This window comes from Dermacentor albipictus, chromosome 5 (assembly GCF_038994185.2).
Source record: "Dermacentor albipictus isolate Rhodes 1998 colony chromosome 5, USDA_Dalb.pri_finalv2, whole genome shotgun sequence".
NCBI classification, from domain to species: domain Eukaryota; kingdom Metazoa; phylum Arthropoda; class Arachnida; order Ixodida; family Ixodidae; genus Dermacentor; species Dermacentor albipictus.
In genome coordinates, this window is record NC_091825.1 from 152,800,248 (window position 1) to 152,825,507 (window position 25,260).

The 25,260-nt window shown below is 44.5% G+C and overlaps 1 protein-coding gene across 1 annotated transcript in view; it reads right to left on the reverse strand.

Moving 5' to 3' along the window:
* Window positions 1–25,260, reverse strand: part of LOC135902359 (uncharacterized) — a 48,742-nt gene that overhangs the window by 12,365 nt on the left and 11,117 nt on the right. Inside the window, exons 5-11 of the mRNA XM_065432372.2 lie at window positions 21,184–21,393; window positions 17,514–17,587; window positions 15,946–16,002; window positions 12,783–12,837; window positions 10,627–10,697; window positions 6,620–6,725; window positions 4,464–4,561 (exon numbers count right to left, since the gene is read on the reverse strand). Of these exons, the coding sequence (XP_065288444.1) occupies window positions 4,464–4,561; window positions 6,620–6,725; window positions 10,627–10,697; window positions 12,783–12,837; window positions 15,946–16,002; window positions 17,514–17,587; window positions 21,184–21,393 (671 nt within the window). The remainder of the gene's footprint in view (window positions 1–4,463; window positions 4,562–6,619; window positions 6,726–10,626; window positions 10,698–12,782; window positions 12,838–15,945; window positions 16,003–17,513; window positions 17,588–21,183; window positions 21,394–25,260) is intronic.

Below are 25,260 nucleotides of genomic sequence, written 5' to 3' on the forward strand. Positions count from 1 at the left end.
GACCAAAATAATACCTAAAAATTTATGTTCAAGGCTGACTGATAGTCGTTCTCCTTTAAGGTCAATGGCGGGTTCCGGTGACATGCCTCTCTTGTTTGAGAAGAGAAGACATGTGCTTTTTTGAGGGTTAAATTTAAAACCATTTTTTTCTGACCACTTCGAGAGTTTGTTTAGGCCAAGCTGTAGCTGTCTCTCGCAGATGCTGAGATTTCACGACCTAAAAGCTATCTGTACCACATTATGGCGTTACTGCACTAAAATTTATTAGTGCGCCGTACAAAGTAGTATGTAATGGCACTTGCAACAAGAAAACTTCTACAAATATTTCTTTCAAATGTAGAAAAGGTTTTGTGAAATCAACATTCTAATACTCTCTGTTTAGAATTCTCGTTACATTTGAACATTGTTATAATGAGACAGGATATAATGAAATAATGAATATAACAAAGTAAATGCAATTCCCGTTGAAATTCCCATAGAGATCTATGCATCAAAACCTCGTTTTATCAAAGCAAAATTGTTCTGCCAATGCATATAACGAACTAGATTAGTGTCTTAAATAAGAAATACCGACTATTGCACAAACAGCATATCGCTTTCCGCTGGGTTCCGTGTTTGTTCAGAATTCCAGCATTGAATATGCCGTCAAGCAACACTGGTCTTTCTCACTGTCACATACAAGTAGCACTTCTTTCTTATCTCATCACACCTCTCCCTCGCTGTGGAATCTATATATAGTTGTCAAAGCTAGGCGCAGTCTCCGAGAGCACAATCTCCGAGGCCACACACGCCTAGGTGGTGCACCACGCCCCATATCGATGATGATGCTTGTGTGCGGCATGCTAAAAACCAGTGCCTCCACTTTTTGCTCACACTGTGGTGCACCGTGCTGTGCTAACGCAGCTAAGTGCGACCTCCGCGATTGCATGAAACCGGCACGAACTAGCTATGCCAAGCTGGCATGCTCACACAGCAGAGCTGCGGGGCCACGAGAAAGCGGTAAATCGGATAGTTTCACTTTCAATAGCCGAATGGAATGTGTGCGCGTTTCTGTCACTGTGCCAAGCGCTGTTGGCCGTATACTTCAACGGGTTTGATAAATCTCGCAAGAGTGAAACTATCTTCAAAATTCATGGAGGTTGCTCGAGAATACCGCCCCAGCTGTGTACTTAGCCGGCGCACAGTGCTGTGTGCCACACGCTGCTCGGACATGACATTCAAAGTTTGTTTGTTTTACAAGCGAAGCTTCTATATATCTAGCCTAAACATCCGTGTCTGTTTGCAAATATCCAATGGCTCATACCCCCATAAGCAAGCAAAAAATGCAATGGCTCACACGGCTGTAAAGCACAGGCTACAAAAGTTTAATGTGGCCGTTTTCAAACCAGAATGACAGTGGCTGATTACATTCATGTTTGAACGCTTCTCAATTCGGTGTTACACTCAGGTAAACGTACCCGCTACTTTAAGACATACATGTGTAGATTTGACATTTGCAAACGACATCTGTGACATCGAGATGACCGAAATCCTTGCAGTATACCGCAGCAATCACAAGGCTACTTTGCTCACTAGCAAAAAGTTGACAGGTGAAGTTTCTGATGTTCAATAAACTTGCACTTCACTGCCAACTAAGCAAGGTCAGTGGCTGATAACATTCATGTTTGAACGCTATCCGCTTCCGTGTTTCATTCAGGTGAACGTGTGTGAAGGCGGTACCGGCGCCATTGCTAACAGCGGCGAATTGTTTTAAGGAAAAACATGGCACTGAACAGCAAGAAGCTTGGTAATGAACGTTGAAGCAGCTAGACCTAGCGTTGCCGTAGTGATCGTGCATGCTTGGCGGTGGTGGTGGCTACAGTGTCCAGCGGACCTGTGTGCGAGAGTGCTGGTTCAAGGCGGCGAGATAATCAACATAGCGACAGTGGCGGCTTCGATTAAGGGGGGACGCGGGGATCAGATCGCGAAAATCCCCAAAAAGATCGATTTTTGGCAACTACGCGTTTCGGTATCTGCAATGCCTAATCTACATTGTATCAAAATGGTTTGACTGAAAACGCGCTAAAAGTGGCCAAAAAAAATTAATTTATCGGTGCGTAGGGCGAGAAAACGGCTTAAAATCGCGTAAAATCATCGCAGTTTGCGGAGCCCTAACTCGTCTTTCCCGCCACCGAACGCCGCCATCTTGGTATCATTCAAAAGCTAGAAGTTTCGCCATTCCGTTTCTGAATTCTTCGGTCGTCGCCATCTTGTAACAAACACACAAACACAAAAGAAGCACGGGTCTGCTAGAGGCGGTCACACGGGCCCTGCGATGAAAGCGGGCCTCCGATTGGTTGCCGTACTGAAAGGCGTCTCGCCATTGGTTGCTGCTGCAGCAGCGGGGAAGCTGGCAACCATGGCGGACCGCAGTTGTCTGCTTTGAAAACCACGCCGGCGTCTCTCTTCGTTTGACACTCGCAGAATTCGGATTTATGAAAGCTCCCAGGTCAGCGATGGATCGTCGCTCGTTCGAAAAGAACTTTTAAATGAAGCATGCCTTCGGAAAACGGAAGCGCAGGCCTCCTACGGCGAGAGAAAGACGGCGGCCAGCGGGGGAAGCGGAGAACCCGACTGAACACGCAGATAACGTGCCGCGTTATCTTGCAGCGTGCGATTCCAGCAGCGAAGCCGACAATCGCACTGGCAGATCGACATTGATAACCAAGCCATCGGAAAACGTGCCAACGGAGGCTCTCGCACCTGTGCGTACGGCCGCGCCAGTCGGCAAGCAAGCCCGCGTTGTTGGAGGCGACGCGGGTCGAAGGTCCCCATCGCCGGCAGAGCCGGTGTGCGTTTCCGATGCATCGTGCGACAGGGACACGCAGCCTGCGAGTGAGCCCCAACCGTCGACGAGCTACATACTGTATGGTGACTCAAGGCTCACCAGACGAATCGTCGCACGATTCAGACGCGCCTCGAGCCGCGTTTTGTGTCAGCGGCGACTGCAGAAGCGCAGGCATGCAGCGTTCGCGACTCCCTTCGCGCAGTGTCCGCGACTGAGCGGAAGCAGCAATGCCAAGAACAAATTTTGGCCCCTTGTGACTGTGAGTTCATTATTATGCCTGTTTCCGCGATGAACTCTTGGATCGCTAAAACTCTGTGCCCAGGATGCCAACAGCGTTCTGTGGGTGTACACTGCGATACCAGGCTCGGTCTGGCAATGAAAATGGTGGTCATGCACTACTCCAGACGGCGCAAGAAAAGGATAAATAACGCCTGAAGAAGGCATCCAAAGCCCACCAAACAATGAGGCAAAGGTGTAAGAAGATGCCTGACAGCAATGATTCAAAATATTACAGCCCTGGTGCTTCCTAATAAACTTGCAGTGCTTTTAAAACTTTGCAGCCAGTTTTCTCAATTGCATTTTTTTTGTCAATCACCTCGCTTGTGGAAAGCGTAGCACAATAATGGCTGGACCGATTTTGGCCCAGTTTGTTTTGCTGTGATCCACAAGCTGTGCTTTACTTAAAGACAGTCTTGAAATGTTTCTTTATCTTTCCATTATTTAATTATTTCACAATTACTACATGGCTCCGTGCAGTGAAGCACAGTCATGTGCATGTTATGTTGAGCAAAAAATTATTAGCGCACTAAAAAAAAAATCGAACACTGTCTTGATGTAGATTAGACATCTGGGCAAACATGCAAAGCATTCCCAGCTCCCTATCATGTTTCGTTACTGTGCCAGACTTTCCACAAGCAAGGAACTTATAAATTCTTATAAAACAAAAACTAATTAAGATATCCTAATGAAATTTTATATTTGTCTCTTTATTACAATGTGCAGTGTGTGTGCCAAATTTCAGCCCTTTCTGTCAAGAAACAAAAAAGTTAATTCTGATCCCCTCCTCCCCCCTTAATGCCGTTTCAGACCTGCGATCACAGCAAAAAGTCCTGAAAATCGGACAGCGAAGGGTTCTTGAGCCAGAAATTTCAGGCGTTTTTATACACTGATCCTATGGGGCAGGTGGCAATGCAGCAAAGGCGTCCAAAAATCTGTTGTTGACTGTATGTGTGTGTGTGTGTGTGTGTGTGTGTGTGTGTGTGTGTGTGTGTGTGTATATATATATATATATATATATATATATATATATATATATATATATATATATATATATATATATATATAATGCAGTTTCAAATGTACAGTCATGGCAAGAAGTTCGAAAAATCAACTGCGGCGGGTTTCAGCGCCTGAAATTTGAGATGTCCTCATACATTGGCTCTACAGTATACATGGTGGTACTGCGAAGGTGTCCGAATTACTAGGCATGCCCAAAAAATAGGTCATTGACTGATCATTCAGATGCTGGCTGAACCACCATAATTTCTGTAGGAAACACTATGGCCTGAGTTGAGTGACAGTGAGTAGAGAGTAGCTACTAAACCGTACCAACAAAAGTTGACAGCTGCCAGCTTACCTCATTCATTTGAAATTCAGAATTCAATTTGATTTTACAGATGTCACACGAGAACAGCTTCTTGACAGCAGGTGCCCCAGAAGGTGCTGTTGAGGCTTCTGCACATGGGAGAACACAATGGAAATTATAGACTGCAGCACCTTAAAAGCCAAGAGCCTCAGTACACTAAACATCAAGGTGGCCTCCTTACAGTGTGATTGGTGCAGTAGCAGTTCTTTGCACATGTCACCTAAGGTGAGCTCCCATAACCGAGAAAATTTCTGAATATCTTACTGTCAGTGGGTTTGCCAGCAATGACATTCTAGGCAAAGGTCATCGCAACATATTTAAATAGGTCCTGAAACACTCTTTGGACATAGTAAAACATTGTTGATTTGTCAACAAGCCTCCTGTGAACATGCGAGCAAAATATTACTGCACTGCATGCAGCAGGGAATTTGCAATTTTTTGTCAAAAGCAGTGAACAATCGCTTGCTCTTGCTTCCACAACGTCGACATGTAGTGCCATTGCAAGCAGTTCGAGAACATTATCTGTAATACAATCATTGCTCATTTGAGTGAAACAGACGAAAAATATGTCTGCAATATCAAAAAGACCAAAAAAAAAACATTTCATCTATGCACTGCCAGTCTACTGTAGCTCAAGGACTATGACCAATAAAGTAATAAATAAAATAAAAGCCAGACTCAAAAGTCGGCACAAAATGTTCTCGGTCACGGAGTCCAAGGCACCTATGCTTGTAATGCTTAGCTGCAGTCACAAAGAGTAAGTAATTCGTTGCGAAGTTAAAAGTGCTGATGCTCAAAAGGCTTAGCCACGGGTTCGAGGATTCCATGAGTGACATGCTTGGTTTCCGAGTGCAAGGAGCATATGTGCGATGTGCTTGTTCGTGGAGCCAGAAACGCCAATGTTTATCAAAATGCTTAGAGCCACAGGTCGAAAGGTTCTGCACGCAATCTGCTTGGTCATGGAGCCTGAGACGCCAACGGTCGAAATGCCTAGCCGCGGGTGGAAGGAGTACGCGTGGGATCTGCTTGGTCGCGGGTCTGAGATACCCAGAGACAGAGGAATTAGCTGTGCTTCTGTGATGTGCACGACCCGATGAACATCAGCAAAATAATGTCGAAACCTGGTGGTTGATCTTTCTTTGCCTACGGCTGTCAAATTGATGTGCAGTTTTACACTGACTCCTAAAAGGTTGCCTGTCCATGATCACACAATGAGTGTGAACATGTAACAATGTAGCGCTATGTGGTCAAGACATCGAGAGCTCGAGAGGTCAAAGAGCAGGCAACGCCCCTTGAAGCGAGCACCGAATTAATGGCAAAGCATGCTGGAGTCGCATGGTAGCAGTGGCCAATCGGAGACCTGAGAATTACCTCCAATGACTTGCTTTTTGTGCACTTGTTGTTGTGTGGAGATCAATGAAGCAGCAAATCTGAAGATGGAGAAATGAGCTCTCTCACGAAACCAAGATGGCGGTGCTCGATTGCACCATTTCGGAGGTATCAAGTAAGTATTGTGGACTCAAAAGCACAGTCATTTCATGATTTTCAAGGTATATTTTGACACATTGGGTGATAAAAAAAATTTAAGAGCACTTCAGTGTGGTTTTCAGCGAAGGTACTTCGGAATGATAGTGAAAGTTATAGAAATTGAAACTTAGATTTTCAATAAATCAACGTTTTCGCCATTTTTAGCAATGCAAAAGCCGAGTCTCCCGTATGTTGAACACATATTAGATGCCACCTTTAGTCTGCCACATCATGGGCACTGCCTTAAATGACAATGAAGGAACTGCTTGTAGCACACTGGTTGCTCAGTGGTTATGGTGTTAGGCTGCTGAGCATGAGGTTGTGGGATTGAATCCCAGTCACGGCGGCCGCATTTCGATGGGGGCGAAATGCGAAAACACCTGTGCACTTACATTTAGGTGCACATTAAAGAACCGCAGGTGGTCAAAATTTCCGGAGTCCTCCACTACGGCGTGCCTAGTGGTTTTGGCACGTAAAACCCCATAATTTAATTTAACTGCGTCATACGCATGCAATGCAAACAGAGTAACGCATTAAAAGGTATGATTGTAAAACCTCATTAATCCGTTAAAAGGACTGCAGCGCTAAAGAAAAAAAAAGAAAAAGGAACAAGAGAGAACCTTGCAATGGCTCTTGTTTTTGCTCTGGCTTCGGTTTCTTGGCTGGTCCAGAAGTAGATCCACCAGCTGGAGGGGCTGGCCTTTTTACTCCTTTTGCAGCAGGTCCCTAAGACAGACACAGTCTCGTAAGAAATCTGCATTGTAAATTGGAAGTGCAATAACAGTATAGCATACCCTCACCACTCTTTTAAAGACAAAAGTACTGTTGTGGTGAAAGTATTATGGCCATTCCCACTAGCATGCACAATGTAAGTTGATGTACTTGCCGTGGCTAGGGTTGATGTTTCAGTAAAAACTGGCACATGCCAACTGCCGATTTTTGTTATACAGTTGACTTCTGTCAATTTGATCCTGACAAGACTGACAAAATTTATCTAATTATCCGGTGAATCAAATTTAACAAGATGCCTGAAAAACGGGAAACCACACTGCTGATTCATTCAGCGGTATTCGCCCAGCTCCAACCCACTTTCATATCGAATGTGCCTGCTTTCTATGTGTCAAAAGCAGAAAAGTAACATAGAAATAACACTAAAGCTTCTAAACAAAGCAGAAATCTAACATGCACCCAATTTTTCAGAAAGAAAAATGGGCAAGGGTCTAATGTTTGTTGCACCTAGGTGGTCGGCTTCCTAAAGTCAGCTTCACCACAATACAGTTGTTTTGCAGTAAATAGGGCAAAGGTAGTTTTGGTTTCCTATTCAGTTGCGCCATGTAGATAATTTCCGACCTGATTTTCCTCGAAATAAAAAAGGTGTGCATTTGAATCAGATAAATACCGTAACCAGACATTGTGAGCTACAATTATTGCTTAAAAATCTTCCTAGGGCAGGCAGAAAATAGTAAGCGTTTTCTAGGGGAAATGATGCGTGCTCAACGCATCCACTGTCCCCTAAGCTCTGCCGAGACATGCTGCCATTAAAACATGCTGCCACTGGTGTCGCCACAGGGGCTAGGCTCATTAATGTTGACTGGTCAATTTCGTATTATCCAGCGAAGGCCAATTTCAGGACAGAAATAACGAAGTCTGGGCCAATAGAAATGAATGGTGCTAGCCAGAAGGACCTCCAGTTGGGATTGAATGAACCAAAAAATTTAACGGGCATTGAATAACCAGAAGTCTACTGAATGAACTAACTAAATACCAACAGGTTCAAGAATTCCGAAAATCATTTGGCGACTGCACAATTAAATCAAGCTCAGGTTGCGCCAGTGAAGGCTGACGCATGAAACTGCCAGAGCTATCAGTGTAAATGATGTTGGTAATGATGCTGGCTGCAAGTGAATCTAGCCTTGAAGCTTTTGCTGGCAAACACTCCGTCCTAGCACCACCTTTTGAATGCAACCTCTGAATGTGCAAGCAAGGCCTGCACATCATAAGAGGCAAATGAACAAAAATAAGAACAAAATGGCCGAGACAGAACGCAAGCTCTCAACCAGCAAATACCATTTACTACCAAGTTCAGCACAAGTGAGGACCTTCAGTTCCTCAACACAGAAGAAAGGTAAAGTATCTATGGACACTGCAATGCTAACAAGCAAAGTCTACATGACGAACTCATTGTGCCCTCCATTGGCCCCATAACCTCCACATCCAATGATACCGCATAATCATGTGCGATCAGAAGGGTCACCTTCTGATCCCACGTATAATCATACAATATTGCTGGATATAGAGTGGTGGGAAATATGTCCGTTTTAATAAGGTGGCAGCATGAAGTCAACATTGTTGCACATTGTTAAAGGATGATGTAGCATCAAGTTAAGCTGCACAGTTCAATATCCCAGAAATAACTTCTGAAACAAGTGAATGGCATTTTACCAAAACATCTTTTGGCCATGGCTTGTCGCTTCTTGCAGCACTACCAAGTGTCGCAGATTAGCTGCTAACCGTGCTGAATTATGGTGTTTTTTGCATTTTTGTGAACATTTGCAGAGTCATGTTGTGCAAGTGTAAGTGTTGCTGGGTCCAGCTGCCCACATGCTGACAATGCTACAGAAGTATTGTGTGTGGGCAAATTATTGGATATTTATCTTCCCAGCAGATGCAGTAACTCCTTTATTTCCAAATTTGGCCCTGCTGCAGTAGTATCTGTATGGCTGATGAAGCTACAACACTTGCATTGTCAATATTCACAGCTGTTAAGCTACTACGATTATTAGCCTAACAGCATCAATGCAGCACTGGCAACAACATATCAGGAAACTGCATCAGGTTCCCAATTCCCACTTTTGTTACAGGTTCCTGCAACAGGAACCTGTAACAGGTTCTTCACAAAGCTGATATATGTTTGGCTTGCTACTGAGGCACAACATGGAACACTGCCAAATGAGTCAGGCTATAGGCTTCATCAAAACGGGGTGAAGCATGCAGCCTGTTCGTAGCCTGTTGAAGCTTGTAGCCCTTCATCACAACAGTGATGTGAAATGCTGCTTGAAGCATTTGCTCATGCCAAGTTAACACTGTGCAGAGTGCAATGGACCTGTCTGAAGCAAGAAACATTTTTAATTTCATCACAGCTCTGTGGCTGCTAGAGAAATGTTGGTCAAAAAGAGTTACTCGGTAGCAGCAGTGTGCTCCATTAAAAACTTTCCTAATCCCCAGAGAAGAAACCATGAGTGAGGAAAGGTCCCCCAAGATGAGTATTTCTCATCTTGGGAACCGCTATGAATGTAACTATTCCTTTCGCTTGATTCTATGCCACTCTTATCATCCACTGTTCAAGGCTGGCTGATCCCGTCGATAATGCAGGCAGAGCGCTGCTCGGACCACTGACAAAGTGCGCCAAGAAATGGTACTGGCATAGAATTGCTACATTATACAGACCCTGGTATATTTGTGCTGAAAGAAAGTTCTGCTGTCGAGAGTGTGAACAAGCGCACTTGCCAAGGCTCAGCTTCAGCACGAATCTTGCTACCACCAATGTTAGTTGCCAATATGACCATCTTAATCTCTAAGCCAAGTTTAACTAATGATGCCAGAGCCCTGCTTAATGTTTCATTAGAAAGTCTACATACTGTAAAATTCCACATATGTATAATTAAGATCCAAATGAACCACAACGGGCAACTTTGGGTCTGCAGCTGTTTAGAGCTGCTTAGTCTTTTTCAGCGATTCACATTAACTACCTACGGTCTTTCCTGCAGATAATAGCCCTCTGACCACGCATATTACTAGTGCATTTTTCTAGACTAAGATCAACATGCTTAACTGATGCAAATGAAATTATTTCACATTCTTAACTAGTTAACTTGGTACAACAGCTGCTTAACCTCCACGCACTCGTTACAAGATTCTACGCTGCCCATGAACAAGGAGTATGTTATCGAGCTTCCACTGCAAAAGTTTAGGAGAGACTACACAGACGGACGAATTAGAACAAACATTTACACCAACATAAGTTCTGAACTCCCTATGCGTGCTGAGCTTAACACTACATGGCACACTAATGGTACATTCAACTGGTTCCTACAGCACTTCGCCTGTCTGCAATGATGTGGAGTTCTCGTGAGATTGGAGCCAGAAGTTTGCTTAAGCCAAACACTCAGCTGCTGCTTCATGACCAATTGGTTGAGCCACAGGACCAGAATTATTTCAGATTTCAGTCATACTCCCAAAGCAATGGTGAGAATGCCTCCAAGCAATCGAGCTGGCACACGGCACCTTACATGAACCAGGCAAATGTGTTCCAGGTACTCGATTTTGACCAGCCAAATGTGAAGCAAGCCACAAGAGCACCTGGAAGCAACCAGTCAAAGTACCATAAGTGAGCCACATACAACCACCATGACAACACGGTGCTTAGATGCGACACTCCAGAAGGAGTGTCTGCACAGTATGACAGAACAAAAATGGTGAACCTGAACCGCTAGTTGCAGGCACAACCTGCAAAAAGCTCCTCCCGATTTCAGGAAGAACTTTTGACATGCCACTGCTTTTGTGGGGGTATTAGCTCCCTCAGAGGCGGACGCCTAAGGTTTTCATACCAGTATTTTCATTTATTTACCTGGACAGCATTGCCAGGCTTTGGAGCTGGAGCTGCTGGTTTCATGGCGGGGCCAGGTGGTGGCTTGCCATCTGTGAGCCAGATGGCACACTGCACTTACTCCCCCAGTCGAGTGGGCACAAGTCACAACGTCCGAGAAACAGAAGTTGGCATGTGAAACCACTGTTTCATCATGCACTCTTTCTGCACTCTGTACGTGTGACCCACATAGGCTCTCACAGGCTCCCACACCCCTGCAGCAGCAGCCGTCTCAGAGAGACAGCCACGTTGACTGCAGGCGTCGAAGAAACAAGTACTGACTTCTGCAGGAAAGCTGGGCAAAATTTCTGTTATAGTGCATGGCAGCACGCTGCCCTGCATCACCCACAGTTACCCCAAGCACCATTCTTCTATAATCCGATTTTCCAGCCAGTGAAAGTAAAAATGAGCAATGAATGGTTCAGTTAGGAAATGGAGACAAAAATAAAAAGAAACCATGTATGCAAAAGTGCTCAAGGCAAGCCACTGGATGTGGTCACAAGTGTGCCTTGGACAAGTCACATCCAGGTTTTGAACACCGAACTGCTTACATGCAAACTGCAACAGTTTGTAAGCCACATTGGTTAAAGAATGCAGCGAAGAAGACAAACTGGCAGTCACAATTGCTGAGCAGCAGTTTAGTAGTACTATGTTACATACAAGTAAGAGACAGAGTACAACTTTCTCTTGCGTGATGGCAGAAACATCCTGCAAGCCCTATCTACACACTACTCAACAAGGTGCTAGCTATAACAGCACTAAGGGAGAGGAGGACTGAACAAGGTACCTCCATAGTAGAGACAGATTAAAGCATTTTTATTGAGGAGGAAGAGAGGTGTAGGAGTCACCCCTAATCCAGGGTCTCGAGGATGACACCAGCAACATCTCAGGCCCACTGCAACATGGTACGGGCAAACCTCAGGAGGTCCATCATGGAGCGCATCAGCCTAAAGCGCTTTCTTATGGAGGGGGTAAAGGAGAGCTGGCAGGGGAGGGAAGGCTCGATACTGGAGATTCCAGAAAGTGATGTTGCTCTTTTTCTTGGGCAGTAACAAACTGCTGCACCAAGCACTGAGCCTAACTGCATTAACAGTGCAATAATGTTCACTGTGGAGAGAGCTATGTGGGAATGTGGAGTCTGGTTACTTATTCACTTGTGAAATCACAGTGAAGTTGAAGTGCAGCCCTCTTGGTTCCCCTAGCAGACACAGTGATTGTAGCAATGAGTGCAAGCAACTAAAAACAACCAACTTGTGATGCAGTTGTTTTAGTTAAGCATGATCAACCAAGTTTATACACTTGGCTGTACAATGGAATACGTGTGTCCTGCATCATGCATGCAGAAAAAAATTTTCGCACACCATGCAAAAAGGACTGTTTCACATGTAGTTTCTCATAGATTTGCACAGCTCACGTCCAAACCATGTTTGCTGCGCCCATGGCATTGCACAGACTGATGCAACATTTCACCATATTGTGGAACAGTCAAAACTTGAAGAGTCTGCTATGAGGTGTGTGCACAGCTCAAGAGCTCAATCCTTGTATGACCTTGAGCATTGTTGCTTGACAATGCATGTTGCTCATCGCAGTTAGGCATAAGTTTCCTTGTGCTAGCAACAACTCAGAAACCCTTTGTCTGTGTCTCATTAGAATAAAGCAAGTGAGGACTGCTCATGTACAGCAGAACTTTGCTCATTCAAGTTTTCTTGCACCCTGAAAGATGTTCAATGTATTCAAACAAATGGTTTTTTAAATGGCCTGAAAAGGAGAAAAGACAGGAAAAAACAAAAACAAAGTTCACACCTTCTATCACCTCCACCCATCGGCTTGTAGACAACTACTTCTAATACTCAATGCTGGACTCTAGAATCGCACAGCTTGCCGAGCCTAAAGTTACCTTGAAACCATTGACAAGCAGTAAAACATTATTCTTTAATAAGAACTTGATTCCACACCAGTTCAGTAAGGCTAATGCTTATCTTATACACGTAATAAAAAACAAAAAGGCCAACTGTGTAAAAACCAAGTAAAAAATTTTCTTCAACTTGTTAAGACATCAGGATGCTGGGTACTATAAAGAAGGCAATCGAAATACTAAATACAACAGAAAGAAAGAACCTTGAGAACACAAACAATACCATTCTTTTGGAGCACTGTCTTCAACTGGAAAGGTCTCATGTTTGGTGGAAGTTTCTGCAAAGAAATCAGGAGTTCAGAAAGTGCACTTTGGTGACTATGCAGCCAAGATAAAGCAACACAACACGATGACTGCTTCTGGTATCTTATTTTAACAGTGGTACCAAGCAGTTAGCTCCTTAATGTTGTAATGAGTGGTGGGCACTGCTACAGTGGTAATGAAAGGTTGGAAAGGGTAAACACATGAAGTTGGCACTCTCTCTCAAACTTAACAAGGCAATGTGGGGGACTAGTTAGTTGCTCCTTGTAATATTATTTGTAGCGTTGTGATAATGTGGATTGTGTGGCCCTGACGTGAGGAAGAGGAAACGCATGGCCACGAAAGCGAGAGTGGTGTGTGGTTCAAGCGAATGAAGTGTGGAACGATTCAGATGGCAGCCCATCGACCAGCGGTTCGGGGAGGGGCAAGAATATCATGTACATCTTAAAGCTTGCCTCGAGCACATGCCTTCTGAGGTACAAATGCACACGTGATGACGATTCACTTTTAACAAACTTAGAACTGTAAAGACTGACAAGCAACACATTGTTTTAGATTACAGTGACTTTTTCTGCCATTCTGGTGTTGCAGACTTCATCTGCTTCAGGAACATGGCTGTAAAACTTCCTCAAAACAAGCACCTCTTTGGCATCCTTTCACTGTCAGAAGACTTCCATCGAAAGGTTTAGAGAGCAACAAATGAAACCTTTTTCTCAACCGAATTTATGTTTTGTAAAGCTTGACGCAACATTAGCAAAATCGTAAAACAAGCTTAAATTAATAAACTTTACAGAAAATTCTGGAAAGTTGCCAGGTACAAGCACTCCTACGATTTCTGATCTGTCAAATACAGTCGCCAACCGATAAATCTGGCACCGATAATCCGGACATGCTTGGTAATTCAGACAGCTTCGCAGCACCGCGAATGGCCCCATAGACAATGCATAAAGACGACCAAAATTTCGGACAGCTGTCAGCCCTACATTCGGTGATCCAGAGTCTGTCCGGGGCTGTAGCATATGCAAACTCTGTCACTATTACCTGCTCTAGCAACCTAGACAAGACATCAAGTATGGCCTCAGGGATTACATGCTAGACAGTAATCTCCGAGGCTTTGCCTTGATCGCCGCTCTACACCTCCGAGATTTAACTGCAACTGCCAATCTTGGAGGCTTTGCCTGAATTGTGAGGTCACATCAACATTGCGATCATGACATCCTTTTCCAGCACTCCTGCACATGGCGCGCTTCTGTTTGTTGAGTTTGCCTTGCGCACAGCGATCTGCCATGCTGTGCTTGTTCGTTGACTTTGCGTTGCAGACAGCGCTCTGCTGGCTCCAACAAGACTTTCTCATGAAGTTATAGATAGGCCACGTCACATCGCACTAACGGTGCCCTTGCAGTCCGAATGGGCCCGACTGCGCAACTGAAGAGGCTGAACTGCTGCGTACCACAGCGAGCTCAAGTGCGGACATCATTGATCACCTGCTGCACTGCCATGTGCCGATTCCTGCCTCAGTTAGATTTGAAGAGTTTGCAGACGTAAACAGCACGGTTTCATTGTGTGCTGAACTGAACTATCAGGAAATAATTGAGCAAGTTCTCCCACCATCAAACAGCAGCTCTGACTCGGATGATGATGTGCCATGTGCTCTGGAGCCTTCCACATGGCAGATCTGACTCGAGCCTTTGCAGTCCTTGCATTGACGTAGAGCGAAACTCAAAACTGGCAGAAATACAGGTGGACTCGGCTGCACGTAAGCGGAAGTGCGTGCAGCAGCGTGCAGCAACGCATCGACCACTTGTTCCGTGCACAGGGGCCTTAAAACGTAAATAAAGCGATTTTTTTTTTTTTGGATACATTAGTTTTTTTCGGACACTCGATAGTTTCGACTTACTATATATGTTCCCCGTGGAGTCTGAATTATCGGTCGTCAACTGTATTAGAAAAGTAAGGTATCAAAGTTTAGTCAACTGTTAGGTGGAAGGGAAAGACTTTTGGGCAACAATAGCATAGGCAGCTGAAGAAGTTTCAAACGTCATGTTTCTTGCTAGTGAACCTGGCCACAAAACCATAGGTGTGGAGTATTGCATATGAATATGCAAATAAAAGAGATCAGCCTGGCACCATGGTTACGCAAACACTATTCCGATTCATCATAAATACATTTAATAAATGGCAAGAGTTCAGTGCATGTGCATCACGAAATATATGCGTGAGAATTGGATACCGTTGCCATGGGTAATTATATTTTGTACATGATTGGAACATGCAGTGTTATGCAGTGACGTAACAATGCTGTACATTTTGATCACTCCTGACATTTTTAATAACTTTGCTGACTGCTAAGCTCAGGAAATGGTAACATAGTCATACCGGGAGGTTTAACTGAACTATTTATTGCTATACAGCGAATTTTTAAAGGCAGATTAGCTCCAACAATGCCACAAGAACAACGTCAAGAACTGTCTTACTGAGAATTCCCATTCTGTCTTGACCATCATATTGATGGACTTTACACTAGCTCCCCAAACCATTCTGGTTTACTCATGAGCTAGTTTCAGAGGCAATGAAGGAAGAGCTAAGGGGGCTGCTGAGTCTCTGCACCTGTGTTTCTGAGCCATGTAGTCCGGCAGTTCTTTTGGTTGCTTGGAACACATGCTGCATCAGGGTAGCTTTAACGTGCGACAGTTTTGCATTTGCCCAAATGCGGAAGAGCAAGGCAGAAAAACAAGTCAAATTTACAGCTCAATGGCATATTTGGTCTTTCTTAGCTTTTATAAGATGTTTGCTTTTGCTCTTTTCCAGCCAAAACTAATGCAGATGAGAATGTGGGACAACTTTCAGCACTCTTACTCATGCATGATTTGTCTCCGTAGCTTTCCCTACATTGCCACAGAAAGTTGTCCACAAGTATAGCAATCTCTATATGATGATTCAGAGATGCAAAAATACGAATATTGTTAAACACAGTATCTATGAGCATTAGCCATGCCAGAGCTCACATTTCACAGGTAATAGACTTACCATCAAGTTAACTATTACAGCAAGTAATTAAATGGTTGCCTTTCTCAAATGCTGAGACATGTGGAGGAAAAGTTAAAAAAAGAAAAGACACTGCATACCATTACTGTTTGCTTAAGAACATTGACAATCTCCCGGTGTCGCCTGCCGCTGAGGTGCTGTGAAATAAAAAAAAAAGGCTATTAAGGAGATAATACAAGCAACATTAGTTAGGAAGCTATTATAGTAGAACTCCACTGATATGTTTACCATGGGAAGGTAAGAAGAAAAAAAGCAAGAGCAGAGAAACGGGAAAAACCGAGCAATAAGAGTAGTGGTGAACTGCACACAATTTTATTTCAATGCTTAAGTTTGAAATAAAAAGTCGGAAGTTTCACAGAAAGGCAAAGCATCAATAGAAAATTAGTAGACAGCTATACAAAGTAAGGTTATGTGTAGTTTTATCGTCCGTATAAATATGCACACTTTCGCTTATTAACTAGGTTAACGAGCATGGTGTCCGAGCACACAGGCAAACACGAACACATCACACTCGATCACCGCGGACATTCGCAATCAAAACACTGTTGTGAGGAAGCGTGGCAGCAGCGAGCGAAGTAACCTTCGTGCTGTCTATCGCCTCAATGCAAACTGAGTGGCGAAACACAGCACACACGAAGCTATGAGCCGTCAACATTGGGGGCAGACCCCAACACAGGTCGCTTTCAAGATATGGGCCACATGACTGCACGATATGCAGTTGCTGCCAGAGTACAACGCCGCCCTCCCTCTCTCCTCTGCCTGGCGCCTCACGTGTGACAGAAGACTGCACGCTTCCTCCCTGACTTTTTCTTCCCCAGGTCTATTGGGGGAAGGTTACAGATTCCCGGATGGTCAAAATTATTCTGGAGTTCCCCATTAGATTGTGCCTCATTATCAAATCGTGTTCTTGGCACGTAAAACCCCAGAATTCATTCATTCATTCCTCTTTGCTTTCCACCATTGTGCACGTGAGATTGAGGCGCGATCGTCGGCTCCTCTCGCATGCTTTTACTAACGCATAGAGCATGCGGCCCGCGGCGACAGTGTTATCGCCCTTGGATTTTATACGGAACATATCTTGGCGCATACATATGCACAAAAAAAAATGTGGGCCCCAATGCATCACAGACACCATCTTTAGATAGGAACTGTAGATCTCAAAGGCCATGCCTTTGCTGGTGGAAACCAAAAATATGTCATAGGTGCCGCCCCTGGCACTTGGGGCGGCCAATCTCATCAGCAAGCCACCAAGCCAAGATACATGAAAAGCCAACATGGCCGCTCAGGCCGGTGCGGAGTGGCAGTTCACAACGTGTGATGCAAAAACGGTCCCACAGTTGTGACGCAACGATGGGGTTCACAATGCACTGGATCCTATCAGAGCTATGACAGGACCGGCCAAATATGACGTAACAGCCAGAAAAACGCAGCACCCAGGAACGAAACAGCACGGTTCTACTGTATTATGTCCTAGAACTAAGGAAGGAAAATCTCACTTGCATACAAAGTTGCATCTAAAATGACATCGTCTTCATTTCAGCTCATATACATATCACAATAGATGCACAATTGCTGGACTGCCAGTAAGTTGAGATCTGACATTGTGATGACTTTTTTAACGCACAAAACAGTAATGCCACCATCTCACCTGCATTAGCTGATGTACAGAGCTCAATGTTATGTTGCAGACATCACATACAGGCCTCTCAGGCAACACAGCATCTGCAACAGAAAGATGTTCAGCAACAGCAAAAGAAAAAGTTTTAGCGTAGTGAAAACATACTAGCATAGACATAGTGCATACCGAACTACTCAAGGCTGCACCGCACTGATAACCAATAACACTTTAAAAGCATTTTTTGTACTGCCTTTCTTTTTGAAGATACAAAGATATTGTCACGGCGGCTATGTTGCTGCTGGCGCACTTATGTCATCAAAGAGTGTAAAACAGTCAATCACTCAATCAAAATTTAGCAGCATTTCCGTTGAACACACCTTCGCAGAGTATGTGTATGTTTCGTTTCCAGATATATATATATATATATATGCAATAATCGACATAGAATCGTGGTGAACCGTCTTGCTTCTTAACTAGTACAACAGGTGAAGCCAAAAGACTTGTCGATGGCTGAATGACATCACCATCCAGCATTTGTTTAACTCGACAAATAGCATCCATTTCTCTGTGACATGATCCTGTGTTTGGTTAGAGGAGTCTTAGAGGAGACTGAAGAGCTTCTCCCTTTTGGGTTGTTCCAGCTGTGGACTGACATTGATGTCACTGGTCAAGTCTACATGGCTGTGTTCATGAAAAAGATTGTCGTCTCCGAAGCACAGGCGTTGGACTCGTCCAGTGTTTCAATGTAGGCCATGGTGGTATGCCTCGCAAAGTGCTTGTACTTTATTCGTTACTGAAGTTAGTAGCTAGGATAATTTTTTGCCTATTTTGGAGCTCTACAAGACCTTGTGCAATGCCAATGTCTCGGTTCAGCAAAATAGTGAGGTTACCTTCGGCAACGCCTATATCTAGTTAGTCTTGCGGGCACTTAACGAGAATGAGATGCTACTTTGAGGCAGTAACATTACGCAGTCATCGACCACGCATAAAGCCATGCCACGATGTTTATCTTATACATTCGAATCCGAAGAAACAAAGTTAGAAAAAGTCCCCAACAAGTCGTGCAGATGAATGATCGCCCCATATTCTTGAAGAATATCTATGCCCAACATAACCAGCTGGCAACACTTGGGCAGCACAAAGAAAGACGCTACGAAAGTCGATGCACAAATTGCAAGTCTGGCGGTGCAATGTCCAATGGGTGACCTGTGGTGTCCTCCTACCATGATCAGATGTGGGCCGTCCCATGCTGTCAGCACCTTGCACAGTCGAGTGGCTAGTGAGGTACTCATAACCGAGTAACCAGCTCCCGCACTGACGGTAATAGCAGCAGAAATTCTTTTGGCAGTTTCAAAGGAAGGTGTCAGCGATACGTCGCAAGGGGGTGGTGTCACCGGAGGATATTTGACGGTCCGCATGACAGCGGCCTCACCCCCAGAGGTCACCGTTTTCAGTTTCCCTGGCACGGCTTCCACCGTTGACTCCAGTGGAATCAAAGGTGGAATGAGTGTGCTTTGGTGACGCATGCCGACGAGGTGATGGCAACAGAGACTGTCTTCGCTGCAGGGCAGGAGGAAGACGGTTACTTTCCAAATATTCCTCGATTTCGTGCAGGCGTTCGCCATAACGCAGGCAACAGGCATCCAGGTGGTAACCCCGCAGACCTGTCGTTGGTACAGGCAGTCGCGATACAAGTGTCCAGCCTCCCCACAGTGGTAGCATAACGGACTGTTGTCGGAAGCGCGCCATACCGTGGACTTCTGCAGACCAAGATGAAAGGCTGCTTCCAAAATTGTGTGGTGGATTGGACTTGGGAAGTGTCCAGGAATCCCAGCAGGCGGCTGCGAGAAACAGGCTGTCGACGGTGTACAAGCCCGAAGAGCACCCGCGTACAAGACCGTGGGGGGTTCGGTTCGTGTTGGTGGCGAGGGATGAACTACCTGTCCGATTTCCTCCCAAATGACATCCATAAGAGCCGCGGCACTCGGAGATGCCGGAGCCGATGCATAATACTTCGGGAGTTCTTCTCGAACAACCTGCCGTATTAGTTCGGTGAGAGACTCGTTGTCATCATTTGCAGGTATAAGCGAGCACGCAGCAGTCATGGTGGTCTAACGTTCATACTGTGAGAGCCGCTGCCAAAGCATGCGTTCCATGACTGTTGCCTCACAGACGAACTAGGACACTGTTGTAGGAGGACTGCACACGAGGCCTGCAAAAAGCTGTTCTTTTAGGCCTCACATTAATAGACACACCTTCTTGTTTTCTGGCATTAGTGAGTCGGCCCCACGGAACAATCATAGCATGTCTTCGACAAACATGGCGACGGTTTCGTTCGGCATTTGGAACCTCGGAGATAGTGCCTGTTCAGCTCTTCCTTTCCTTTTGGGGGTGCTGAAGGCGTCGCAAAGCAGTCAGTAAAACTCCTGCCAGCTGGTAACTGAAGTTTTGTGGTTCTTGTACTACACTCAAGCTGCGTCTAAAAGGGAAAAGTAGACGTTCCTCAACTTACAGCAATCGTCCCAGTCATTAAAGGCGGTGGCCTGGTAAAATGTCCTCAACAGTCTTCGACGTCCTTAAAAGTGTTGCCATGGAAAGGGCTAGGCGTGCGAGGCACGTTGATAATGCATGGTACAGCAGCATTTGGGACCCCCTCAGTTTGGCTTGCGATTGTTGTTGACATCTTCCTTGCAAAGCTTGCCAGGGGACTATATTGTGGTGCAAGACCTTGGAGGCAACAGCTGCTTCAATGGATTTCTGCAGTCCCCGACGTACTGGCATTGGTAGCTTGTGGTTCAGGATCAGCATGCATAGAGCGTACGTATACGCAGCACCTCCACCAGTTTGTCATGAGAGGAAAAGGCAAGCAGTCAGTTCCAAGCGAACGGTCGTTTACTATTCGTTTTTTGCAGCAGCTACTACATCCACTTCTTCATCCTCAGCTTCCAACGTTACGAGCGCAAGGCGATACTCAAAAGTTTCGAATATTCACACCTAAAAACTTACAGTGAAACAGCACCTTTTAAATTCCTGTACCCTATCACAACATAGTCAGAAAACTGTTTCCATGGTCAAGGAGATGGTCTTGGTTCATCATCATGATTGCAAGTGCAGTCCACTGCAATTACATGTACATACAAGCCCCGACTAGTCATCTCCTCCTATTAGATATGCGCATTACCAGTCATGAAATCTTTACGAAGCATGCAGTGCAGATACATCAAAAGCACACGAAATAACACTCAGTCATTCCTAGCTCACTCACACTTGTAACTGCTCACACGTCACAGCACATTCATATCAGAGCCAGACATCTTTCTTACAGTGGCTAATATTTAAACATACCCATTCATGTATGAAAAACAATTTCTTTACTAAAAGGGGCTGTCTGCCAAACATACAAACGAGTTTTCTTTTCATGGTACTGCAGAATATGAGGGGATCGCATAGTGTTGGAGAATCTTCTTTTTCTTTGTATACAATGCAACACTGCTTCATAAGAGCAATTTGTTATTCTATACTATCAACAGTTAACACAACAAGCCCATTCCCTCTTGCGTCAATTAAGGCATTCAGCTGCACTCAGAAGGCATTTTATTCGGTTGGAGCCAGTAGTGTCACCTCTTTTGCACTCCGCAATCTAGTTGCTGCAAACAGTCTATACCTGAGTGCATAGTACATGCACAATTTCGGTACCCACTTGGATCAGGTGGCCCAGCAGGCTTGCCCTCAGCTGTGCTGGGTGGCTGCACATTGCGGTTCGTCCCTGGGAGATCCAAGGCCGAAGGGGGAAGCCTGAGGTTGGCACAACGCAACTTGTGTTTGGCTCCTTTGACGTGCATTTGCATTTGTGACTTGCTCACTGCCGAAACATCACACAGGTAGCATACACTGGGCTGGAACTCAGCGGCTGCAGGAAAGCAAAAATTCGCACAGCTCTAGGTTGCTATCATTCATCAACCTACATGAGGAGGCACAAGACACTTCCAAAGAATACGGTCTGCGAGTGTTTGTGAATAGTAAAATTTCATGAAAGAATGACAAACTTACTGTCAATTTGGGGGAACATTATTCCCTTCACTGGGTGCCATTTTACCAGCTTGGTGCTATGCAACAAAACAGCGTCATTCGGGATTGATAGTAGTGATAATACACTACAAAGAATGTCAAAATCATTATTATAATTTAGAAACAGGGTCATTCACAATGTTTCTAATAAAGAGTACATAACAGCCCAAGCAAGTAAGACTTTTCTATTTCGCGGTAATCTATGCATGCACAGACCCAAGAGGGACAGCTGCTAAAACTGAAAAGAAGAAGCTCAAGACATTAATTTTTGTTGACTGAAAGAAATTAGTAAGACATTACAGGTACTTGCATAGAAATATCTAACTTTCTGTTTCTTGTAGTTATTGGGACTACCCCATTTTGGGACCTGGGAAAAGTGTAGCAAGTTCACCAAATGGCCTCACAGCAGAGTGCATTGATGCCAATTTCGGTTCCCTGAAACACCACCAGATGGCAATGTCCTCCACACATCATGTTACAGCATCCGTTACATGCATAGGTAGCAGTACAAGGAAGACATAGAAGTTTTGAAGAAGAGAAAAAAGATTAAGGAGACGTATACAAAATGCTAGAATAAAAAGCATGTACTACAGCCTACTTGATTAACTCAGGCAGGCTAGGTGACTATATTTGTCACTGCTCCATTTAAAAGGGGATGCCAATAAATCTTCATCATTATGAGCGGCAGAACACCGATTGTGCTCAGAGTATCGTGGAAGTTTTAGCACGGTGTGGTCATGCGTTGCTTTCCCTTTGTGAAGCGGAGGCACCATCGTGTTTAACAGATGCGGGTTTATTAGGGGAGCACTAATGGCTCAGTGTGCGGCTGCATGCCCAGATGTGCCAGTGTGTGCTTAAGAACAGCAAGCACACGAGCACCGGAAAGGAGCATAGTACATAAAACAGAATGCTATAAAACATCCATTGCACTGAACTGTCATGAAGGAAGCAGGGCTTTCAGACCCCCAAGTGATTCAGTGAGCTTTAGATTGGGCACAGTAATGCCTAGCCTGCACCAAAGTTAATGCTGACACATTCATGTTGTGCACTCGCAACCGTCACGTAATTTTTCTTTCATCTTTAGTACAAAAGAAATGAAGATAAGGTGGAGGAAAAAAGTAAATTGTTGCAGGTATAATTTGAAATGAGAACCTCCATATGACACTAACAGTGCTTTCCACGTGAACTTATTGTTCACAGAGACCGCTAGCTTCATCAACAGTGTCACTAGTGTGTCTTGCTTCATTGTTTTCTGCTTGTGCTACTTGATGGGTCATCAGCAATATTAAAGCTTGTATGCTGAATTTCTGGATCACATTCTTTATGGCGACTGAATATGCAGCAACACAAAATGGCACTGTTGAATTGCTACCTGGGGTGTTTTAAGCATTCTCATTCATACTTCACTTGTCTGGGACCGCACAGCATTATAACTTCAGAAAATTAAGACTTGTATATCTCAAACAGAGATGGGTCATCTCAGATATTCATGTGAGCAGAGTGATGTTTGCACTACAAAGCAACGTGTGTTGGTAGTCTACCATTTGTAAGAGCTGTGACTCGACAGTAAATCCTGCAGACCATTCTTTTATGCACGGAAATCAGCCCATGACTGACAATTTCTTCTGAAAAAATTTAAGAAATGTTTCGATTACACTGCATTTAATACCAGTCAGATGTGCCCTTTGAAAGGACCTTGAAACAGTTTTGATGTTTGTGTACAAATGTACTGGCTCCATAGGGTAGGTCTTTCTAATTATTAAGAGAAATAGTATGTATTTAAGCATTCTGCATAAAGCATGTAACTTATTATAAGGTTTTAGAAAATGTGCATCGCTACCGAACACAGCGGCGCTTTTCGAATGAGTTTTCATAGGCCCCTTCCCACCCTGCAATGGCAGCAGATCGCTTGCTCGTGAAAGAGCGAAGCCGAGACTGCAATGCAGCTTTAAGGTCTCCGACACTGAAAACCTTTTTTGTGGCGGCAACCTCAAAAAAGGGGAGTGTCTGCTCCCACACGTATACAGTGTGCAACAACTTGATAAGTGAAAGTGAGTATTGCAAGTAACCAGCAGCATTTTCTAAGACACGAAGCTTGAGGTATACACCGAATTCAGTAATGCTGTCGCAAAGCGATTTGGTTTGCAGAGATGTGCTGGGACGCTGACAATTTTTGTTGATTTGATTGATAGCTGGGTACGCATAGATGGCAGTTCCTCTATTGTACAATGGGCCTAAATCTTTGTTCAAAGCAAACCCTTTGGACAAATGCTCCCACAAGGGATTGGATGAAGAGTATACTCAACAAAATTTGTAAACAGGGAGCGTGTAGCATAATGTGGAAGGCAGTAATATTTTAAAACATATAAAAATTTATAACATTGAAAGCATGCCAGCACAACAAAAATTAGGCCCTAACACCTCGAGCGGCCACTTTTAGCACTGCTTCCCTACGTGCGCGATGACCCTGGCTCACATTAAATACACATTTCCAGCACCGAAAATTGCAGCATCTGAAAAAGGCTAGCCAGCCCGCACACCACATTAAAGTAATTCTCGTCAGCTCGTCCCTGCCCATTGTGACTAGTTCAGAATCATAGGCGCATCAGTACACAAACATTGTACTGCAGTTGTCTATGCTTGCCTTTGGTTCCTCTCGTACCACTTCCGAAGAAATCTATAGAACTTCACGGGTGGGTCACGAAGCTTTGTATTTTCTAGACTGTTGTGGCGATCAACAACACAAGAGTACTGCATACCAGCCTTCCAGGATGATGAGGTCATACTTGTCATAGCAAAAACAATGCACACGACCACTAGCACAATATGAAACAAGCGCGGGCCGATGCCGAGGGGACGTTCGGCACACTTGCATTGCTCTGCTAGGGGAGCAATCGGCACTGGTGTAGCAAGTGGAAACTTGAGGTTGCCTCGCCTATAGCCAGAACATCTAAAGCACATTTGCCTATGGAAGCTGGCATCAATAACAATGCACAAAGCCGTAACCCTGGCTGCTCGAAGAAGACTGGACCCTATTGCAATGCACATTTTTTGTTGGGCATCTGAGCATAGAGGTTGAGTGCTGTTGTTTTCTACTATTTCGCTGTTCTGATGATGATAATGACAAAACCTAAGTCCTTTCGTGTTTCTCACTGAAAGATTTTTATGCTAAAGTAACAAGAAAGCCAATGTTTATATGAAATAGCACTAAGAAAGGCAATTTCTGTTTAAAAAAAAATTCTTTTTACCTTTTTCCATTTTTTTTTTACTTTACAGTCCCAGTGTCCACGTGAGGGAACATTAATTTCTGATTCCACTAGAAACAAGGAGTCATAATACCCCTCCACTGTCAAAGAACCTGCACCTGGAGCACCATATTGAGTGCAATTATCATGACGCAGAGGGCGTGGCCTACGTAGACGACGTAGAATATAGAAGACACAAAGGGATGTCTGTTGTAGCGGTACACGCTGATGGAGAACCCTTCGCAAGAGGAACCACTAACTCCAACAACCCCAAAGTTATGGAGGAATCGGCCACAGCATTAGCAGTGGCCTCCACCAAAGCTAGAATCATAAACAATTCAAAGATCACGGTTCATAATTTCACGAAAAGACGCATCTCGCCAGAGGGGCTCAAAATTCTAAATGATAACAGTGATCATGATCGTGGAAATATCTAAAAAATTTTGGCGCCCATGCACTCTTCT